This window comes from Rissa tridactyla, chromosome 13 (genome assembly GCF_028500815.1).
Source record: "Rissa tridactyla isolate bRisTri1 chromosome 13, bRisTri1.patW.cur.20221130, whole genome shotgun sequence".
NCBI classification, from domain to species: domain Eukaryota; kingdom Metazoa; phylum Chordata; class Aves; order Charadriiformes; family Laridae; genus Rissa; species Rissa tridactyla.
The window spans coordinates 1,046,522-1,063,159 of record NC_071478.1 but is presented as its reverse complement, the minus strand read 5'-3'; the positions used below and the strand labels follow the sequence as shown (position 1 = coordinate 1,063,159).

Here is a 16,638-nt window from a genome sequence, read left to right as displayed (position 1 = left end):
CTGGAAGGGTGACGGTCAGGGAGGAGGGAGCCCCGGGCTGAAAGGGGACACAGTCGGGCCCGGAGGGGGAGCCCGGGCCCGGAAGGGTGACAGCCCGGGCCCCAGAGGGATGACAGCCGGGCCCAGGCCCCCCCGGGGCTGGAGTGGTGTCCGATCCCCCCCCGGCACAGCACGCAGAGGCTGGAGCACCCCAACAGCATCTCCCCGCTGGCAAACCCAGGCAGGGCCAGGTGCGGTACAGGAATAGCTCCGCCGGCCCCCCAGCCCCACGGCGGGGTAGGGGTGGCTGAAGGCTGAGACGCGGTAAGAGGAAGCACTCCCCACGCTGGGACACAAACACAACACCCAGAAGGGATACACCATTGTAAAAAACCTGAAGAAAACCAAACACAAATGGAATAAATAGGAAATGCGTTTCCAGATTTAGCATCTCAGAATGCAGTGGGAAGCCCTGAATCATGCTGCAACTGTACTGTGCAAAGCAGGCATGTGTGCTCTGCTTCCATTAAACCATTTTAAAGAGGTGATATGGAAAGTTATTTTAGGTAAAAACTGCCAGTATAACTTCTTAAGGAAAGGCAGGAGAGAACTCAAGTGAATTTTAAACACTCCAAAAGCAGTAGTAGCATATGATTTAAGCTCACAGGAACCCCAACCCAAGAGCAAAGGAGCACGGGGAGGGGGCTGCGAAGCCTCAGGACACCCAGCTCTTTCCACAGCTTCCACATTTCAAGGACAGGTAAATAATCAGACATGAAACGCCTCTGATCCAGGACAGGACACGCTTGGCAGGGTGATGGCTGCACACACGCGAGGACACTCCCCTGCCTTGGAACAAAACCAACACTGATGCCACAGTACGGATTTTTCAAATGCCTGCAGTCATCACAGCGTTTATCTTGCCATTTCTTCCACCTTCTCATTCAAAACATCCCTCGTATCAAAACAAGGAGACACTTCCAAGACCAGAGGTTGGCAAGCCCAGGAACATATGCTTTGAAAACCCATTAACTCATCCCAAGTTCACTTTTAGCTATTGATTCAAAGCATCCAAAAAGAAATAAATCAGGTAATTGTCACCATATTTACTTGTTTTTAAATGCTAGAGTGCCACAGACCATTTCAGACTCTACACCACAATTAAAGGCACCAACAAACCAACCAACCTTTCATGAGTTGTTTTATTGTCTGCCACAGTACTTTAAATCTAACAAAGACCGAAAGGACCGCAGCCACCTGTTCCTCAGGCCTGCTGAGCAGTCCATACAGTTACGTGCGGGCACTTTGTCCCAGTGCTGGGAGGTGCCAGCCCAGAGAAGGCCGGGGTGGGACTCAGAAAAAGGGACTCATCTTCCATGGCCCCGGCCCCGCCGACACAGACAGGAGCAGAACTGCAGGGTCAGAAATTAGGCTCCAGCCAGAGTCCCCTCTCCAGAGATCTCCACAGTAGCAAAGACTCAGGTTAACAAATAGGTTTCCCCATAAAGCTGTGAAATATTTTAACAAAACCAAGTTCAAGTGTAACTGAAAATTAACATCAGACAACATCAACAAAGTGGCAGAAGGCATAAAAATCACGCCTATGTTGAAAGGAACGCACTCAGGTATGGTATCAGCAGCGCCACGAGCCCTTCTTCGACCATTATTCACATAGATCTCGGGTTTGGAGCAGAGATGCTCCAGCTGGAATTGAGGAGCCAGAGAGAAGCCGAGTTTATCGATTGATTATCAGTATCCACTAGTGAAATTGTTCACTGAGGCGGCACACACAAGAATTGTGACAGTGGCTTTAGGTGCCTGGCTTTGAAAAGAGGGGAGGGGGGGAAGCTCCGTTGTTAATAAAGCTAAAGATAGATGCCTTTGAAAGCCCGCTTCCCCACTGTCCTACTTTGCCTTGAAGGATGAACCGTCGGTGTTACCTTTGCTCACAGCTAATCCCATACACAACTGCAGCCTCGGCTTCTCCGGAGGGGTATGGCTGTCCTCACTCCCACAGGCACAAACGGACAGCAAATCATTTTAAGAAGGTTGCAAAACATGATGCAAAATTCTGGAAGAAAAACAATGTGAAAGGTGCACATAGTGGCACACAATTCATGAGAAGATGTTTACCGTTAAACCGCTCCCCTTGGCCGTCTTGACAGCCACGCTTACAATTCACATCTTCATGAAACCCAGAGAGACTTTGTACGAGCACACATCTGTCACTCCATTTCTTCTTTCAACTTCATTACAGCAGCCACCGAGGTAACAATGGAATGTCCATTTGATGCAGTTCAACTCCAAACACAAGCCAAATAGGCATCCCTGAGATGCCAATCATTTGTTAATCCTAGCCTGATTAAACACTCCTTGCCGGACAGCAAAACTAGAGCTAATCATTATATGAAAGACGCCCCAATCTAGTACAGAAGACAAAGTGTCTCAATCCCATATTTGCAGAGTAATTTACGCTTATGAATATATGTTACATGCAAGACTACAAAAGCAAGCAGAAAGAGAGCTATACACTCAGTAATGACATAAAGGAAACAGTAACATTCATGAATTTACAAACTAAGGTGTGCAATCAGATTTTCCAAGGAATTTACCCACCTAAAAGATGCCAGTAGGTGCCTAATGAACTTTGGGGAAAAATAAAAAGTGGGTGCAGAGCCCTGCTACCTGACTTCCAGCTAAGACACTTTTAAATTTGTTTTGAAATGAAATCAAAGCAGTTTGTATGTAGGTAAATTCTAGAAAATGCCTTCATTCCCCAGGGTAAATACAAAGATTCCTTCGATTATGTACCGTGCATGACGCCACTGCAACATTTCACAGATTAGCTGGAAAAAGCCAAAATCCAAAAACCAATAAAAACAACCCCAAAATCCAAGATTTTCCAATCGCTACAATTTATTACAAAATTTCAATGAAAATTAGTGTTATGGTATATAAAAAGTTCGGTACATGCCATCGCTCAGCTGACAGATAAAAATGCCTGTGACAGAAATGCTCGCGCTCAGCACTGGCGCCCTGACGACCAGTCTTCAGAGGCACCCCGAAGCCGCTGGCAGGCGCAGCGTTTATGGTACGGTAAGGCACGATGATTTAGAAAAGTCAGCTTCTTGGCATCACTGGTGAACCATCAGCGTTTTGTACCTTCGCTCATACATCCCACAAACAGAAATCACCAGAGACGAAGCTCCAAAAGTAACCAAAGCACAGAGAGTTATGAAAAACTGGTACGATACAGAATGACTTAAAATGGCAAGTGAAAGCTGTGATACTGTGCAAACACACATACGTTTACGTAAACAGGCCACAAAGTCTTTTAGTATTAATCACAAAACTGTTGAGAATAACCTAGCAGATACACGATTAACTCCTTAAACCACCACGACGACTACGCCAAACAGTGCGCTCTATCAGTTCCTGTATAAAAAGGTATAGGAAGGATAATAAAAGCATGTTTATATAAGTGTGAAGACAGTGTTACCAAAAGAATCAAAAAAGATACAGTATAACATGATTAACATCGAATATATAAAAGAAGCCGTTTTACAACACGATCTTCAGACTTTGTGTTTGTTTTAACGCAGGTCTTGATCTGCGGCATCCAGCTTTTGCCTTTGCACGTAACCATTCGGCCAAAGAAAAGAGCCCCCATCTGCTTAGAGACCTGGGTGCCGCTGCGGACAGAAGTGGAAAACAAAGAGCATTAGCAAGGACACGATCTCGGCCCCCTCCCAGCGCCCGGGGCAGCCCCAGCCCCCCCAGCCCCGCATGCAGCCCAGGGCACGGGGTGTCGCGTTCCCACGTCACAGACCTGCGCCGCAACCGCACCAGCCCCATCAGGCACAGTTTGGCCCCAAATATTTATCATGAGTGTCTATTAAGAGCACATAAATGAGACTCCATTTTTAGCCACGTGCTCCCTGACGCACCCCCACCCTGCTCCGTCTGCGGGAGCACGCGGCCGGCGTTGCTTCTGGGGAGGAAAAGCAAACCCCCCGACCCAAGCAGGGCCAAGGGCCAGCGGCAGGGCTGATCTCATGCACAAACACTCCGTGACACTCCTGAGGTAACACAGTAGGGCAAACGGGTTTCTCCAAGCACTCACACAGCACTATTCATATGGCTGAAGGACAAGATACCGGCCCGTCATTTCAAATAACTGCCAGTTTTGGATGTCTCTAGTTATTTGCCATTTGAAAAGGCTGCTACAAAGAAAGCAGAAATCCAGCTTTCCCTGAAATTGGACCTTGCTTAAGAAGTTGTGCCAGATTTGGAACCTGGGAGACACCTCAAATCCTCCAGTCCCAGAGCCACTCATTCCCAATACGAAAAAATAGCTTAATCTAAACATTCATCTGGATGGAAAAAAGAAATATCCTAGCAAACACTGCTGTGTCACCTCACCTGTCAGGTGCAGTGCAGCACTCGCCCAGACCGCAGCTGGGATAAGGAGCCGACAACGCGCTCCTTTGCTCTTTGCCATTCTCACGGAGGGGATTCTGTTCAATACACAATTACTTACCATTTTAAGGAGGCCATCGCTTCCCCTAACAACCAGAGCAAGGCAGCCAGCATCAAGGCTTTAAAGCCAGAGTCCGTACATTAACCAAATTCAATATTCAAATTCAAAATTAACCTGTTGTGCTACACAGCTACTTCAAATATGACAGAGAAGCAAAACTTCTGCCATTGCCTGCTTAACTCTGGTCTGGTACAGACAACAGCCCAAGAGGGAACTGTAACTCATGTTCCGGACTCACAAAAAGACTGGAATTTCCACTAAAACTGAAGGTTGTCATAGGCACAGCCCTGCACTGATGTTACCAGCATTAGCAACACGATATCCACATTTCGTATGCTCGTAGAACACACTTGGCCAAAGTATGCTTGTGCATTTCGGTGTGGAGTCATTTCACTGCTTTTTCTTCCTAATCTCCTTACGGGACAGTATTTTCTGATATATTAGGTTGATACCATTCTTTACAAGTTTGATCTCCAGTCCTATTAGACTGACTTTAAGCCCCCACACGCCTTTCCCCAACATATAGCTTTAATAAACGCTTCCATCTGCAATGGGAATTCATACCATCCCTTAAGAAAGGCAACACATTCTCCCGTGTGCTCTTAAAACAAAACTTTCTTGGTAAGTAGCAGCACACAGGCCTGCACCCCGACGCACTCGGTGGGACAGCTCAGCCTCCTCCACCTGCAGCGGTCCTGCCAGCCGCGGGAAGAAGCGCTTTGCTCCCCCAGCCGCTTCCAACACCACTGCGCTGCAGGGCAACCTGACACCTCTCCACAGACACTTCTGAATTCCTAATCGGAGACATTTGCTTTATAGGCAGTTACATCTTCTCACTGACCTAAATTCTTTTCCTTCAAGTCACACCTATTTTATGTTGTAGCTACAGCCCTTTTGGTGCCCAGGCATTAGCAAGACCTTTGAGAAATAGTGTCTTTCCAAAAAGAGTAAGAGTATTGGATGACACCAGTGTCCTGTTGTTAGCTAGATTTGACTCATGTTGTCACTCACAACCCTACTATTTTGGGTTTCTGATATTTCAGTCATCCTCTGTTGACTTCGTGGCTTCAAGTTTGTTCCCTTTCCTTTCGCCGGTCTGTAGCAACACTTTGTACTTCCACATAGTATATACTTGGTTGATGATATCTGCTAAGTTCCAAAACTGGCCTTTGAATTGCTTTCCGATGTTTATCGGAACTGACCTAGTGGGAGGTCTCCCTGCCCAGGGCAGGGGGGTTGGAACTAGATGATCTTTACGGTCCCTTCCAACCCTAACAATTCTATGATTCTATGATCAGTTAATTTAATATGCTAATGGGGTTAATATCCACTGAGTCACATATACATACCAGGCTCTGAGCTCCAGAACTCCAAGAAACGTTCCTCTGAAAATGTGTGCTTAGCAAAAGGTGGCCTGAAGCATTTACAAGTCCCCTGTGAGCCCACGCCAGGCGCTGGCACGGAGCTGGCAGGCCCGTGCCCTCCATCCTCAGGATACCATCACCCCACAAATTCCAGCAGCAACCACCTCCCCTCGCCTCCTGCATCCCACCTTCACCCAGCCCTGTGTCAGGCAGACTCGGGAGAAGGTGGAATATGTGATGGGCCGATCCCATCGCTCCTGGGCAACCAAGGCAGAGCGCAAGGTGCCCGCACGTATGCGCAAGAATTGACAATGCCACTGTAGCCACTGCGCTGTGGACTTCCATCTTTCCCAAGGCATCGACACATTTCTGAAAAGCAAATAAATACATTTCCACTCACCCCTGACACTCCCTCACAAAACAGGACTTCTGCATGACCCATAAGGAATTTTATATTCTCTCTATTTTATGTTGTCTGGAATCACTTGGCAAAAATTGAACCAGTTTGCATCAATCCATCGAATAACAAAATTTATTGAGCTACAGTTTGGGCAATTACTGAGAATATCAGAAAAGTTTGCTACTGGGTATGTCAATCTTTTTCATTTTATGTTTTGCAAACATTGTGTCATTCCTTGGAAAGCTTAAAGTCTGCAAGATAGAGCGTGCTTTGGTTTGTGGGAGGTGGGGGGACCATTTTGCTGATAATGTTTTTAAATGTACAAACGCAAATGAAAGCGTTATTGTTCCACACCTCAAGGAATAAGAGCCGTAACACGACCCTCACTGCCCAGCGCTCTGCGCGTCACACACAAAGGCAGATGGGCTCCAGCTACAAGGTGGCTCTTGAGGGCCCTGCTAAGACCTTTCTATGCAAGTCAGCTCCAAGGTCACACAGAGCCACACGAGTTCAGCACTCCAGTTGTACAGCAACAAAGGAAAAATGGCAATTTCAATCAGAAGTCTACTCTCTAAGGGAAACAAAAACCTGTGCTAGCCCACCGACGTGGGGTTTGCTGAACTAGTCCATAGTCAGAAGAGCCGGAAAGGGCACGAGAAGGACGGCACCTTTGTCAGGTAATTTCCAGCCAGAGAAACAGCCACTGGCAGTGCCAGGCACTTCCTCCAAATACTACAAATTTGCCCAAGCTTCACATTCTCCAGGCTCTCGATTTCAGCTGCCAAAAACTACAACATGATCCTCACTTCCCCAAATGACATTTCTCATCAGATCAATTCAGCATTCAGCAGCATCCTTTCAGAAGGCTGGTTGCTATGACAATGCTTTGTGTTGTTCTGTTAAATGATGTCAATTCACTGGTAGAAAGAACTAGCTGTTTGGTGCCTTCGGTACTGCCCTTACCGAGAATCAGAACAGAGGTAGTGGGCTCAGGAGGCTTTAAAATACTTGTGGAAATCATGAGCTATAATAAAAGAATTTTCACCATCCTACAGATATTTTAAGTGCAAGATGCTTGGGTTTTTTCCCCAAACACATTTCCCTAACCATAACTACATTTCCAGCTGGCTGTATTTGTTTTCCATAGCCTAGCTTCTGTTACTGGTTTGTCCCAGCATGATCCTGAAGCTGAGTGGAAGACATAATACCGATTTGTAAGAATAACAAGAGGAAAACAGATTGCAAAGAGCTACACTTTCAGAAAGAGAAGGAAAGGGAAGAAACGCCCATCAATAACCATTTCGTTTGAAAAAACAATTCCAGCATTTCGTAATACTTGCTCATTTGAGATGGACAAGTTCAGAAACCGGTAAATGTGCTCTTGGAATTACTGCAGGCTTATTGCAAAAGCATTTTGTGTTAGAGTATCCAAACAAAACTAAATCTGTTTTAATTTTTGGTAACTTATTCCACCCCTCCATCTCCCTCCTCTCCAATCCTTCATTTGAATTGTCAAATATAAGAAGCAACCCAAGCTTGTCTGGAAGTTTTTACCATGCTTCCAAGGACTCAAAAGATCAGTGTATCAAAAGTCAGGGTAAAAAAAAAAAAAAAAAAAAAATCTAAAAAATTGTTGCTGCTTATTCCAAGAGTATTGTGGCATCCAGCCGTGCTCTCACCGCTGCTGCACACACCTCCACAGGCACCGGCTGCGCGCAGAAGCTAGGGAATGTTTAGAGGAAACAGAAAAGCACAGGTCAGCACACCTGTGGGAGGGCTGCTCTCCAAAGCTCTGATCACCACCACCTTGTCAAGCAAGTCTGGACTCGGGGGCTTTTGTCACAAACTGCAGTTGGCACACTGGTCACTACTGCTCCCAAACCATCTTCCTTTCCTGCTTCTAACCCACCTCCACCAGCACTGCGCTTCATCCCCCTTCAGGCTTCTACTTCCCCACACCAAGAAATCTGTCCATCCTCTTTGGAAACTTTGGACATACTCCCCGTGTATCATCTCCGCCTCTGTCACTCCCCTTACGCTTCTCTTACTCCACTCTTGAGAGAGAAGAAAAACACTTGAAGTAAGTTTTCCCTTTGCTCTTTCCACAAACCCTTGAAAGACGCCCCTATTCAAAAGGGATCGGGCAAACCAGACCTTCCAGTCATCCCATCTGTGTAGCACTTCATGATCATACAGACTCTTCACTCCTTTTGGCAAGGAGTTGAGTTCAGCACTTCTTCCTCACTATGCAATGCCAGACTCTTTCCAGAAAACCTCAAAGCCTTCAGCAATCTTCTCCCCACCCTGAAATACATCTGAAACCAGAAGCGGGTATTCCCCATATTTGGACATTACGACTTTTCATTATCCTCCTGTTTACTCTCCAGCTCTTATCTATGAAGGTATTTAGACCATACTGCTCTTTTCTCAAAATATCCAAAAATATCTTTACATCTTTGCTTCATGAAGGGGAATATATTTTCAAGGCACTTTTGAAGAAAATGAATAGGTAGGAATAGGAATCTATCTAAAATAAAAAGAGGGAAAATGTTGATTTTTACATAAGTTATCTACAAAGTTACACATTTTTCTCAGCATAAAGAGAAGTAAGGGTGCAAGAGAGCAATTAGAGGAGAGACAGTAGCAGAGCTGATCCTTTAAAGTTCTTGTAAAACTAGAACCTGAGAGATGCTCAAGATAAGCTGTAACAGAACAAAAAGATTGATATCAATTATATTTAAATTTGTTGGCAGTTTGGATCTGTTAACTACTGTGTTAATTACAAGTTTCCTGGTTTCTCTGGAAATAGTGAGTTCAATAAAATACAGCAAATAAATCTGATGGGAATGCTGGAGGCTGAAATCATCGTTCCTCCTAAACTGCGAAGGCAGTTAACACGCACAGGAGAAACCTGCCTGTGGCCAAGTTCCAGGTGAGGATCCCCTGCCCCACACTGACACCTTCACACAGCGGCACTCTGGGTCAGCAGGGCTGCAGCTGCAGATCTGCCTGTGCACGAGCCAGCAAATTACACTAAATGTCTATCAATCAATAGCTCAAGGGTAACAAAAAAAGAAGTTCAAAATTCTTTCCTGAAAGCAGTCTGTCAAATATGATTTCCACAGCAGCTGCAGAACCACAGCTTCAGGGATGCCAAAGGAACAGCAGGACGTCCACACACAACGATCTCATTCAAATCCTTCTCAAATTTGTTCACATTCAGTATTTCAGATCAACTAACTTCCTTGAGATTTAGTTCAAACTAAATCACAGGAAGATCATGTGGACGCTTAGTTAAATCTGCAAAGCTGCCCTGCTTAACACATGGAGTGGTCCCAGACGTACTCCAGATTAGCAGCGTAAAGTGTCTACAAAACAACATTTCACCGGGACGCACATGAGCTTGCTCAAAACTCTGTTTACTTACGTATCCATGGCTGCAAATTCAGCCTGGCACAAACCATGCTCCAATCTGTTTCTACAAATACCATATCCAGTATTACCAGAAGCTGTGAAACACAGGGAATCTGGTGCCATAACTGGCTAATGATTAGCAGGAATACTGCATCCCGTTAGCCCTCAGACAGCGATTCACAGCAAAGCCAGTATCCAGGAGCTGAAGAAGGAGCTCAGAATATATTTGCATCATTTGCCATCCTGTGCTCTGCCAGCAACAACTATGGACCAGCCGAGCAGATTTAGGGTGAGTTTTTTCCTGCTGAGTATAAGTTTAAAGGATGCCGCGCGATTAAGTGTGATTTGTAAGTCACACAAAGAATTGAGCTCCTTTGCAAAAACCAGTAATGATAATTTAGACTACATAAGGTTTCCTGCATCAAACAGCCATTTTCACAAGTGGGCAGAGTTTGGCCGTACAATAACAAAGTCACCACAAAAACTTGTGACTTCAGTTCAGACGAATGTATTTATCAGGCTGCATAATTACCAGCTCCTGCCCGAGGAAGCGAGAGCTTCGTGTCAGACTATTGCACGCACTGCGTGCTCAGCCCCAGAACCATCCTCAGTGCTGAGATTTCCAGCTCTGGGAAAATATAGCTCAGCGTGGAAGTTGGAAGACACGATGTAAAGACTCCTCTACCTGCAAGACTTGGAATTGTGACAGTAAGAAACCTGAGTTTGAATTACCTTTTGCCCCTTAACTACTTTGCGCAAAGATCACAGTGCACGTACCAGTAAAACCATCAACTTCTGCTTAAATAGGAATCCAGTGAATAAGTTTATCCCTTAGGAAGCTTTTTCTTCTTTTTTTTTTTCTTTTTTTTTTTTTTTTTTTTTTTTAATATAAACAGGAAGACTGAAGGTTCAAATAAAGGCAACAAAAAAATCTCCTTATTTTAGGCTTGGAATGTTGGCAGCTGCCACAAGGTCATAAGGGATAATATAAGCCATTTTATTCAAGCTTTACATTCCAGAAGACCAGCAATCACAACTGGAGTATTAAACTGAAGTATTAAGCAACAAGACTCCTCATATCCTTCTCTTTTTTATTCTTGCATTTAAAAGAAAAATTATGCCAGAAGAGCTGCATTCTGAAGAAAGCATGAATATCTGCTACAAGAATTATTTTTCTTGACTCCCTCTGGTCCCAGCCATCACATCACACGTGACAGCGAGGGAGCCCGTATTCGCTACACGTAACCAGTTTGCCTCAAATTCCCTTTGGTGCTTCGCAAAAACTGCTAGAAATTCAGCAGACTACACACCCCGAAACACCATAACTTTTGTTTATGTATAGTCAAATTCATTTTCTGAGGAGCTTTTGCTAACAGAAACAAAGGCAGATGATCCAAAAATAAGGCACTGAAGATAAGAAATTACAGGTCTTAAAACCAGCTGGCAAGGTAACACCTGCATACGCCCTTCTTTCTAGTCTACCCAGAACATCACTCATTTTCTCTGTAATTACTCCAAAGTGCAAAATTAACAAGAATCATTGTAAAAATTCTTATCTAAGAGGAGAATAAACAAGTCAGAAAAGTAATACCTGATGCATCCAGATGTTAAGCATCTCAATCATCACCAGGCTTCATCCTCATTTGGGCTTGCATCTGTGCAATCATCTCCTGCATGCGGCGCAGCTGGAAGAGAGAAACACCCACACGTTTAAAACAATTTCATGGGGGAACCAAAATCCAGGAAACTTTAAATCTTTTTCAACCATAGTGAAATGCAGATCCAATTTGTCTCCTTACAAAATGGAAGTGTTCGATTAATTCACCTGATTGAATACTTTTTTCCCCATCTCAGGTTCTTCAGTGCATTACGTCTAACTTTCACAAAACATTTGTAAGACTACTTACAATGAAAATTAAGCAATAAAACCCAAATCCTTTGAAGCTAGCTACGTTTGCAGACCTGTGTCATTAACATTCAACCTCCAGTAAAGAAAACACCCCCTTTACGTGTGCGGACACCCTGCTCGAGTGTGGTAACGCAGCCTAGTTCCGATACAAGTGCTCAAAGCGCAGTACCAGGGGTGGACACTCATCTGCTGGCTACCCACAGAACTGGGCAGTGCTCAGCAACAGTGACAGCTGAGAGTGCAGACAGAATTTAAGAACTACTTCAAAAGCAAACCAGAAAGATGTTTACAAAATTTGGAAAGACAGACTAAACATATTAAGCACCAATAGTTTTACATCTAAACAATGACTTTTCCTGGCAATAACTGTTTTCTTAAAAGTATTTTCTTAGGACACTTATAAGTTAATTTCCGTCTCATAAAGGGCCAGTTATATATAATGCATTTTTTTGCCCAAAATAACATTTAATATTAATAAGTGTTCCTAAGAAAAAAATAAGAAACACTAATATGGATTGTCAAAATGCATATGCAAATACCTCTAATTTGGTTTACAAATGACTAGGTATTTCCTTCCAGATGCAGGTGGGGAAGGTTCCACATACACAATTGCAAGTGTCCTGTCTTACAAACTGGAAAAGAAACAGGCTGCAATTTCCACACACATTGTGTAAAATGTGTGTCCATCTCAAACTGGAGATAACGTAATGATCTGAGGCTTGTATAGGAAGTTTTCATTCTTCTAAGAATAATTGTGTAGTTTTTAATATACATAGCTTTTTTCTCCGTTAGGAAAAAGTAGTTAAAGAATTGTTTTCTTTTATTTTCGGGGGGGGGGAGAAACTCTTTATTTTGAAAAGTACTGCTATATTTAAACAATTACACTGCATTTTCACCCACATTAGCTACTGTGACATTAGTTACTCCATCAGATTCAACACTAAAGAACCTGTGATAAATGCCTGACTACACATACATGGTGTTGAGCTGTTAGCGTTCTTTTTTTAAAACAAACAAAAAACCAAACCTATGCACAAACAGAAAAACAGAAAGAAATGTCACAGAACAGGGAAAAATTAGTTGTAGATGCCTGTATCACTTTTCCTTGCCTGGGCCTCAGATGCAGATTTGGGAAAAGGGGAGAGAGAAGCTGAGGTGCAGAGACTGGAGCCAGCCCAGGACCCACCACCGCCCGTGTCCTGGGGCTGCTCCTCGCCGCAGCGGCACAGGGCTCAGCACCGGCTCGTTCAGGTCCCCGTGACTGCGGCGGAGATACACCGACAAAAGGAGAGTCGCACAGGAACAGTGAGACACGGCTAAGTCTGTAACGAGTATTATATACCCAGCTAGAAAGGAGAGCTGCGCTGATTCCATAGCCCAAGAAAAGCTTCAAAGATCAGCTTGTAAAAACATAAGACACCTGGTCTCCTGAACTGCCTCTCTGCAGATTTACCAGCAGAAGCAAAGGAGCTTGCTGGAAGCTCATCGGCTCGAGCCCTCCCCACAGCGCTCCAAGCCGAGCCATGGAACGCTCCCAGAATAGAAACCATTCAGCAGCCACTGGGGAAGATACTGCCGCGCACGCATTGTGGGGACTGCTCAAACGCAGCACTCCGCTAACACACAACGGCGTATTTTAAGACTTAAATACAGCATCGACTCTTGCATTTTCTTAACCTTAACTGATAAAGATATGCCCACACCATGACAGAAATCAGATGCAGCCTGTGACTCCAACGTAAGGCAGGCCAAAGGCACGAGACCTGCTCTGCTCCAACATGAGGATTCCAGAAGGTTCTTTCCTTTTCCATTTTCACGTGGTGTTTTGAGATCTACAGGTGAAGTGTTAATCTCATCCATTAGCTAAAGAACAGCAAGCTTCTGAAGCCATTTTAACATAATTCAGTAGAAGAACTTTCAGGCACAAGCCCGTTAAAAAGCCTAGGCACGTCGCTGTCTCCTATGGCATTAGTACGTAGGTTGCCTTTTCATAACGAAAGGTGGCCAGAAAAAAAAAAAGTAAAGAAAACAAAAATAAAAAGGCGTTCAAGCGCATCTATCTTTTTCAATGGGTCCTGGGCTGCATAAGCATTTTGTTTTATTTTTTGTTAGCATTTGATATGCAAACAATCCAGAACAGTTGCTTCCTGCTGTGAAACTGTGGCTTCTCAAGAGCTCTAAGCAAACTCACAACTACCAGCTTCATAAGAGTATTTTTAGTAGTCAACCTCTGAGTAAAGACAGATACCGCACACTAAAACCTGGCTGCGTAACTACAGGGCTGAAGTCAGAGGTAACAACCGAGCTCAGGAAGAACGTGCACAGACAGACTGGAGAGAACATAATTTGCACAGTAGGAATCTTGTCAGCTCGAGTGTAAAATTAAAATGAAAAAAAGAAAAATCAAACAACTGACTCTTCCACAATTCCCCTCCAAGTAGACGACAGGACATAAGAACTATTCCTGCACGTCACAATACAAGCTAAAAACAGCTCTTGCGTCTTCACCTTACCAGGCCGGCTGCACAGACAGCAGCCACCTTTCCTCTGCACAAAGGTGAGAGCACAAGCTGACGCAAGAGACCCAAGCCGATGCCGTACCAACATCCATGTTCCCTTTGCTGCTGGGCGCTGCGAGCACCAAGGGCACACCAGGCCTCTGATGGTGCTCAGCAGCAAACCCTCTCCCTCGTCAGAGCAGCATTCGTGTATTCCACAGGGAACTTGCCATGGGCCCCTGAAGAAGGATGCTACAGTGTGACCGTGTAGTGCCAATGCACACCATGAAAAGGAAGCTAGGAAGCAAAGTTTGGAAATCTGCTAAAACTTACAAATTCCTGTGAATTCCCAGATAGCAAAAATCAAAAGAGTAAACTTAACCTTGGTATAAACTCCACATAGTTTACCTATTATGTCAGGACAAAAATTTACTTCAAAATTACTTTCATGTAACTACTGGGTAGTGCCTACACACAACTACTGTAGCAACACAGAAAGGAAACAAGCATTTAAAATGAGAGTTAAGGTTAGAGTTAAAAGGGAACCACGCAGCTTCTTAATGGCTTCCAGGCCACGAGCAGAAACCAGATACGCAGCTTGGCTTTACCTGCAAGAGTTCATCGGTCCTATGTTTTGCCCAGAACCCCAACAAGTACTACTGCTGTCTGAACAAGGCGAGCAGCTTTTCAGTGATGACCCCACAGATATCACAGGAAAAGAAATGTTAAAAACAAAGAGTATCTACCCCACTGACACGCTTCCCCTCCTGACACCAAGTGTGATTATTTCTGCCCATGCCTTTACATAAGAAAGTTCGTTAGAGAAGAGGCTGCAAGAATAGGGCAAGACGGAAAACTGTGGACAGTGGATTCTAGTAAATCTAGATAGTTGCTGTTGGTTAAAAACACTCCCATACTGGAGTATAACTAACCCTGTCAACTGAAGACAAGAAAAATCCTCCTGACAGAGTTACCACATTTCAAGGGGCTGCCACCGAGACCGGCGTCTTTCGTAGGACACACTGCCATTATACATAGCGGAGCGTCTACGGCCACAGCCATCACACTGCACGGGCAGCAAGCACTGTTCCTTCAAAGAACAACTCAGAAGGACAACAAAAGCAATTACATCCCACCCACTCCCCCCCCCCCCAAAAAAAAAAGAAAAAAAGAAAAAAAACCGTTCCTCATTCCAGTCCCCAAAGGATTCCCATTGCTAACTGCTTACTAAGGGTTTTCTTCCCTTGATGTGCTCCCAGGACTGGGACTATCGCACTGTAGGGAGGAAGGCTGAAGCATTCTGTCCCCCTGCACCGGGCAGTAAAGTTCTACGAACAAATGAAACCTTAGAGCCATTTGCATTTCCCCCGGGCCCGCAGGCCTTCAGCAGCCATGCTGCCTTTCCACCTTACCTTCCCGCCAACACTTCGGGCAATACCTGCAGCGCCAGGCAGTTACCCAAGCCCGGCCCCGCCACCGCAGGCTGTCCACTGACTGAAGCAGGTTCTTCATCGCAGCTGCCAACGGGTTAAACACATTCAGAAAGTGGAACCCCGGAGAGAAAGTACTTTCAACATTGCCGTTAATTCTGCGGTGTTCAGCCTGCTGCTGACCAGCGCCACTGAGGACAGCGCAGCAGAAGGATTTGCCCAACGCCTTGGGGCAGCTCAACAGTTAAATCCGAGGAAGCTTATTCCTTGCTGTTTCCATACAGTCATGGCCTTAACATTTTTCTGGAAGTATTGCCTCTCAAAACTTTGAAAGGTTTTTATTATGACATATTTTTAAGTAGGAAGAACATGGCACAACACTACAAACTTTCTGAAGTTTGTGCCCATTTACATTACAACATCGAAATACTCTGAACACATTTACTGTAAGAAACACGGACACCTTTACCCTTATTTTCACTTCCCAGCTCAGCACAACAGCTCAGCACTTGCAAATGGCAAAAAGTACAACTGGGCTGAGCAATAAATCCAAAATGATAGATTAGCAATTCCAAATTGCTGAAGCGGGGACCACATCCTTTGGCATAATAAAAGATCATTTAGCAAAAGTGATGCCTTGATAAAGCTGATCCTGGCAGTAGCCCAAGCATTCATTCATTCCTTCCAAGGTTACATAAACCTCACCAAACTGTAAATAGCCCTTCAAGCACCGTTACTGATGGGAATGCAAAACAGGAGGGGAAATGGATATTTGTTTTCTCTGTGAAGGCCATGGAATGCAAGCCCATTTCCTCTGTGCCTCTTCCCTCCCCAGACTTTTCCCAGTCTGAACCTTAGGGATGATATGGAGATGAAGGGATTTCATACCGGCTTATCTACAGAAGATTCAGCAAAGCCTCTTGATCTCTTTGGGATAATAGAACGCAGAAGTTAAAAATCTATTTGTTTTTCCAAGTTCTAACCTAATCCTCTGCAACTTCAGCAGCAGTTATTCAGAGATGATTAGTCCCAGAAGAACCTTTCAGAGATTGTCCTCCAAGAAATTCCAGGCCTCATCCCTTTAGTCATAGTATATAAAACCAT

The 16,638-nt window shown here is 44.6% G+C and overlaps 2 protein-coding genes across 3 annotated transcripts in view; both read right to left on the bottom strand.

The window, feature by feature from the left end:
• Nucleotides 1-11,373, bottom strand: part of SEPTIN5 (septin 5) — a 54,875-nt gene extending 43,502 nt beyond the window's left edge. The window contains exon 1 of the mRNA XM_054218953.1: nt 11,289-11,373. Within this exon, the coding sequence (XP_054074928.1) occupies nt 11,289-11,321 (33 nt within the window). The 5' untranslated portion in view covers nt 11,322-11,373. The remainder of the gene's footprint in view (nt 1-11,288) is intronic.
• LOC128916857 (septin-2) overlaps nt 2,878-16,638 on the bottom strand; it is a 38,383-nt gene continuing 24,622 nt past the window's right edge. For both annotated transcript variants that reach the window (XM_054218954.1, XM_054218955.1), the window contains exons 12-13: nt 11,289-11,382; nt 2,878-3,671 (exon numbers count right to left, since the gene is read on the bottom strand). In XM_054218954.1, coding sequence (XP_054074929.1) covers nt 11,314-11,382 — 69 coding nt within the window. In that variant the 3' untranslated portion in view covers nt 2,878-3,671; nt 11,289-11,313. The remainder of the gene's footprint in view (nt 3,672-11,288; nt 11,383-16,638) is intronic.